Here is a 6,473-nt window from a genome sequence, read left to right on the forward strand (position 1 = left end):
CACGCTTGTAATCCCGCACTTGGGAGGTGGAGACAGGAGGATCGCGCAGGTTTGAAGCCAGCCTCGCTGGCTTAGGAGACCCTGTTTCCAAATTAAAATAGGTCTGGGGAGTGTAGCCCAGAGGCAGAAGGGTCCCATCCCCAGTACCACCAAAAAAAACAACAACAACAAAAAACCGAATCTGCAGCTAGGCTTAGTGATGCAGCCTTATTGGCCTCTAGCCTGGAATTCCCTGTCTCAGCCTCCCAGGTACTGGGTTACAGGTGTGTGCCATTGTACTGGCTCGTTATTTATAGAACTAGGATCAAATAGGTACTCTGCAACTGAGCTACTTCCCTGTCTCTTTTAAGTTTTACTTATTTTTGTTATAGTGGGGATTGAACCAGGGACATTCTAAATCTGAGCTACACCCTCAGCAGCCCCCTGCCCTCCTTTGACATTGTATCTCACTAGGTTGCTGAGGCTGGTTTTGAAACTGTGGTCCTTCTGTCTCAGCCTCCCAGGTACTGGGGTTAGAGGTGTTTACCATTATGTTCATCCCTTTTTATTCTTAGATGGCTTGTTAAGTTGCTGAGGCTGTCCTCAAATTTGTAAATCTCCTGCCTCAACCTCTCAGCTCTTTTTTTTTTTTTTTAATACTTTTTATTTGGAAACAGAGTCTCTTAAGCCAGCTTCGAATCTGCACAATCCTCCTGTCTATGCCTCCCATGTGCAAGGATAACAAGAGTGCGCCACCATGCCCGGCCCCCTGCTATTTTTAAAGTAGCATAGAAACTATGTGTGAAGTATGGTCACAATATTTGTTTGATAGTGCTCTTCTCTGGACTGTGGCTAGATTTGTGCCGTGTTCTATAAGGAGGATAGAAATTGGATCATAGGAACAGTAAGTTAGGTTTTGGCTTTTTGTTTTACATTCTTACTTGATTCTAAGAAAGACACTTGCTCTTAGAATCAGTGATGAAACTGAAGTTCAGAAATGTTAGATAACAAAGGAGGGCTGGAGGAGTACTGTGAAGTTATGTGTTCTTTTAGAAACACAAATGTGAGCTCAGAATATGTAGTACAGTGATGCTGGCTTTTTTTTTTTTTTTAACTAGGTCATCTCGGGCCAGAAGTAGGCAGCTGCTGATCACATATAGTTATGTGTGTGTGTACCCCTACATACATAGACATATACACATGTATACTTTTTTTGGTGCTGGGGATTGAACCCAGGGACATTCTATCTCCAGAAACACCCCAGCCCTGTTTTTGTTCATTTTATTATTTTGAAATAGGGTCTTGCTAGGTTAATGATTCTTAATACTTGATGAGGCTCTCCTCCAACCTGCAATTCTCCTGTCTCGGCCTCCCAAATATTGGGATTACAGGTGTGAGCCTAGCTTTAGTGTAATTTAAGTTGTTTTATTTGGTGTCCTAAATTTAAATTTGTTGCCAGAACTTAAAATTTAGATGCCATATAAAAGGTAGACTATTTTTGATTACGAAGGAAGTGGAGATCCGGCAGCCCTGGTCCTGCCTCCCTGCCATCGTAGGATGACATGTGGCTGCACACAGCAGCTTGGTGGTGCAGTGAGCTTGGCTTGCAGGCAGCGGCTCTGCCCTTGTCCTTTCCTGTTATGTATCCAGTCCTTGCCAGCGTTTCTGTTAGATGACCTGCCAGCCCTGTAGGCACTGGCATTTGTAACACATGTTATGCAAAGCTATTTTCTCTCTTTAGAGATGGCTGTGAGTTTGGTACCCAGACTTAGTGATTATACCTCAGCAAGTGGGAACAGTTTTATTTAAACACAGTTTTGCTGGAGTATGAGAACCAGTTTATATTTTCATATCACCTTGTGTTTTTAGTTTCCATTTAATTTTATAAACTCCTTGCTCGACAACCTTACCTCTTTTATGTTTAATTCATCTCTGAAGTGATACTGAGAATTCAAAATTTTGGTGAAAACTTAGCCCCCAGGTGCAGAGTCACTGTAAACTTTTCTCAACAAGGACTGAGGTCTCCTTCCTGGTAATCTTTTATAGGATTCGATTGCTTTGGTTAACTAGACTCTTTTCAAAAGGGCATAAGACTTTTATGACTGGGTTGGAGGGAAATTTATTAAAGGAATCGTGTACTGAATTGGTGATAATTAATGAGGCACTTCTAATTCCACTCCCTTTTGTAGCTGAGATGAGTGAGCTGAGTGTGTCACAGAAACCAGAGAAGCTTTTGGAGCGCTGCAAGTACTGGCCTGCGTGTAAGAACGGGGACGACTGTGCATACCACCACCCTGTCTCACCTTGCAAGTGAGTGGCGCCACGCAGGTGCTGGCCTCCAGCTCAGTGCCGCGGTCTGCAGCTTTTTTTTCTTTTTTGTGGATAAGTTTAATAACTAAATGCAGGGAGGCCATCGTAGCCATTCCGAGAGCAGCATACCTACCGGTGTGTGCATGTGCCTGTCAGGGAAGGGCCTCTGATGCACTGTGAGACACCCTGACCTCAGGATTCTGTGCTGTTATGAGATAGGTAGGGAAACTGTCTCAGTTACTATGCATTTTGCTACAGAAACAAATTGTGAATTTGAGGGGTTGAGGAGAAAGTTAGCTTGGGAAATGAAAAAGTATTTTAAAACTTTAACTGGGTTAATGGTTCTTACCAGCTTGCTGGCTTAATGTAATGAGTTTTGTGAGATGGCTTTTAGAATTTTACTTTTATACCATGTATAGAGTATCTCTTTTTTAACAACTTTTAAGAAATTTTGATGTGGGAACAACGTAGTTACACATGTCATGTATACATGCACATAGGATGTGCTTACTGTCTTGAATTTATTTAATAAAATGTAGACCTTCCTGACTGGTAATGAAATATCACAAAGGAAGTGTCTGCCCCTCTAATGTCTGCTTGAGTTGAAAACTAGCTTGTGCTGTTCCAGGCTATGAAATAGACACTTGCATCCCATCCTATTCATATTTGCCCTCATTTATTTTTTTAAATATATTTTTATTGGTGCATTATAGTCAAACATCTCAATGGAATACAAGACTTGTGAGGATATACAAGCACATCACCCAATTAACCTTTATCCAATCCCCATCTCTTTTCCTCCCCTCCCTCAATCCCATGCTTGGTTTAGTGATTGACTCTGATATATTTAAGTACATCATGTGCTTTAGAGAGATTCCATCTTCCCCCTCCCGTCCCCTTTGATAGGTCCCTGTAATTGCTCCTCTATAGGGCCCTTTCTTCAACTAGATTTTCTCCTATTGCCCATTTATTCCTAGTTTTTGCATATTAGGGAAAGCTTCTGATTTTTTATTTTTTGTGATATTTCCCTGTGGATGCCGCATTGCAGGCTCCGCTCCCACTCTCGAAGGCCCTAGTACCGGCCTTGCCACATGGCAGGCTCTGATCCCGGCCTCACAGGCTCTGCCCCCTGCCTTGCCACACTGCAGGCTCCAGTCCCGACCTGACAGGCCCTAAACTGGCCTTGCCGCACGGCAGGCTCTGATCCCAGCCTTGCAGTCCTTGGCACCGCATATTTGCCCTCATTTAAAAATGGGAGTATTCTTTTTTCCCATTATTCCTGCATTTCTCAAAACTAATGATATAAGAAGCTCTAGTAAAAAAAAAAAAAAACTAATATAATTCATTGAGAATATTAAATGTGGATAATGTACTTTGTTTTGTAGAGCCTTCCCCAATTGTAAATTTGCTGAAAAATGTTTGTTTGTTCATCCAAATTGTAAATATGATGCAAAGTGCACTAAACCAGATTGTCCCTTCACTCATATGAGTAGAAGAGTTCCAGTACTGTCTCCAAAACCAGGTTAGTGACATTTGTTACTGAATTTGGGTGAAAATAAAATGACATTTTCTGACTGTGAATGAAATTTTTAAAAGGAATGGTTTGAGAAATAATTTTGACATTATCAGCTAATCCTACCAGTCTTAAGAATTCCAGTTTATCTTTACTAATGAATATAAACCTTAGCATTCTGGTACGTGGTTCTGCCCATAAAACATCAGAGTGTATCAGTTTCTTGGCAGAGCTGATGCGCTCTCTCTTTCCTCTTTTTGTCAGCAATTGCGACACCATCTCCATCTTCCAGCAGTCAGCTCTGCCGTTACTTCCCAGCATGTAAGAAAATGGAGTGTCCCTTCTATCATCCAAAAGTAAGAACTTGTATTTTCAGAATGTCATATTAGCAGTAGCTTAATTCTGAGAGCAGGAAGGCCCCTAAGAAATTGAGTGTCTAGTGCTTTTTTTTCCTTCCCGGTTTCTTTTTTGTTGGAGTTAATTTTACAGTCTGTAGGTACTTGATGGCTGCCGAGCTCTGCCTAGCTCTTCAGGCCTTGGTGTCCTCAGCTCTCCTTGTTACATTTTCTATTCTTTCCTGCCCATGAGCACTTGGGTGTTTTGCTTTTTTAACCTCATATCAGAACTGAGATGATGAAATTTGGTAGTTCTGTGTAATGTACTGATGGTTTTGTCTGTGTGCTAAAAGATTAGTTGATGTATTTTCAACTCTTTGATTGTTCACAGGGAATAATTACTCTGCAAAAGCAGCTTGACAAGATCATGTGAAAGCCTTTGGTGCAGCTCAGTGGGAGAGCACTTGCCCAGACTATACAAAACCTTGGGTTTCAAACCCTAGTGCCACCATCAAAAAAACAAAAAACAAACCCAAAGCCTTGACATGACCTCCAGAGTACAAGGGATGGCGGAATGTTAGGCTGCATGTGCACGAATGATTATTATATTGACTAGAAGTCTGTATTGTAGCCGGTGTGGTGATAAATGGAGGAGTTCTAGTACTTGGGAGGGTGAGACAGGAGGGTTGCAGGTTTGGGGACAGCTTCTGAAACCCGGTGAGACCCTGCTTCAAATTAAAAGGGTTAGGGTAGTGTAGAGGTGGAATGCTGCTGGGTACAATCACAGAAAGGTTATTTTATTTTATTTCATTTTATTTTTGGTGGTATTGGGGTTCCTGGAAGCCCTTCTACCTCCGGGCTACACTCCCAGACCTATTTTATATTTTTGAAACAGGGTCTCTTACGCCAGCGCAGCTGGCTTCGAACCTGCGTGATCCTCCTGTCTCCGCCTTCCAAGCGCGGGGATTACAAGTGTGCGCCACCACGCCTGGCTCAGAAAGGTTATTTTTGAAGGCCTCAGTGGTATTAAAGGTGGACATTGCCAGACCTCTTACTCAGTTATTGGTCAGGGAGGCTGGTTGCAGGCATGTCCTGCTGTTGTGTGCTTATTTGTATTAATTTTTCATGTTTCTATTCAGCACTGTAGGTTTAACACTCAGTGTACAAGACCAGACTGCACATTCTATCATCCCACCATTACTGTACCACCAAGACATGCCTTGAAATGGATTCGACCTCAAACCAGGTAAAGCCTAAAATTAGCTTTTCTGATTTTTCTTTTTTTCTTTTAATGTGATACTTGGGTATTGAACCCAGGGGTCATTCTACCTCTGAGCTACAGCCCAGCCCTATTTTTTTTTAAACATTTAAGTTGCAGAGGCTGGCTACAAACATGAAATTTCTTCTTTCAGCCTCTCAAGTACTGGTATTACAGGTGTGTGCCCAGCTCTCTGATGTCTTTTCAAATACTTTTCTGATACATAGTTTCTTCAATATTTTACCATTACACCACCTGGGAGATTAAACTACCACTTTATTTTCCTGCTGTTTAATTATAAAAGGATCCTTTACAAAATAATTCACTACATGGAGCAAACTTTTCCAGTGAGCAGATCTGTTTTTTGATTTTCTATTATAAACCGTGGAAACATATACTAAGGCTAGCATGAATATGTGTATACATACTTATGAATCTCAGTTCTCTTAGATATTAGGGAATATAAATTCTAGATGGGATTTTAAAAATATTTTAGTATGGCATATAAATTGAATTACATATTTTATTTAGATTACTGAAATCTTTTAACAAAATCTGATGGCCAGTATTTATTGTCTAAAAATGCTCAAACTTCTTAGCTGTGTGGTACATATAGGTGCAAAACAGGCTAAAAATTGTTTTGCTTCTGTTTATTCAGTGAATGATACCCAGTCCTACCTGGCGGAAGATCATGCATTTTGAAAGTTTCCATCTACTGATGAAAGATTATTCTACAGAAGTTGTCAAATCTTTGAAACTTGGAATATATTGCTTTCATAATATGAAGTTTATTGCCTATCTGAAGTGTCTAATTTTTCAAGTTTGTAAGTTTATTTCAGTAGTTACAACATTGGGTGTTTTTTGTTGTTGTTTTGACTATGAAAAGGCAGTTAAGGAAAAGCTACATTCTATTAAAGTCTTTGAGGCACGTTTGTACACTACTGTGTAAGTATCACCATTCATGATTGTTAATGACGGTACTGCAGTTGAGTCTTACATGGTTGTAGTGAGGAGAGTGTCATTATTCTGAAAGTTGAGCTGCTGTCACTTTCTCCAACAATGATGTCTTTCACCCACC

At 40.7% G+C, this 6,473-nt stretch overlaps 1 protein-coding gene across 1 annotated transcript in view; it reads left to right on the top strand.

Moving 5' to 3' along the window:
• The window catches only part of ZC3H14 (zinc finger CCCH-type containing 14), a gene marked incomplete at both ends in the record, with an annotated part of 55,218 nt that extends 49,831 nt beyond the window's left edge, over nt 1-5,387 (top strand). Inside the window, 4 exons of the mRNA XM_080706890.1 lie at nt 2,169-2,289; nt 3,675-3,811; nt 4,067-4,158; nt 5,277-5,387. Coding sequence (XP_080563016.1) covers nt 2,169-2,289; nt 3,675-3,811; nt 4,067-4,158; nt 5,277-5,387 — 461 coding nt within the window. The remainder of the gene's footprint in view (nt 1-2,168; nt 2,290-3,674; nt 3,812-4,066; nt 4,159-5,276) is intronic.
• Nucleotides 5,388-6,473: the final 1,086 nt, after the last annotated feature.

The sequence above is a fragment of the Muscardinus avellanarius genome, assembly GCF_963383645.1.
Source record: "Muscardinus avellanarius genome assembly, chromosome: 12".
Lineage (NCBI taxonomy): Eukaryota > Metazoa > Chordata > Mammalia > Rodentia > Gliridae > Muscardinus > Muscardinus avellanarius.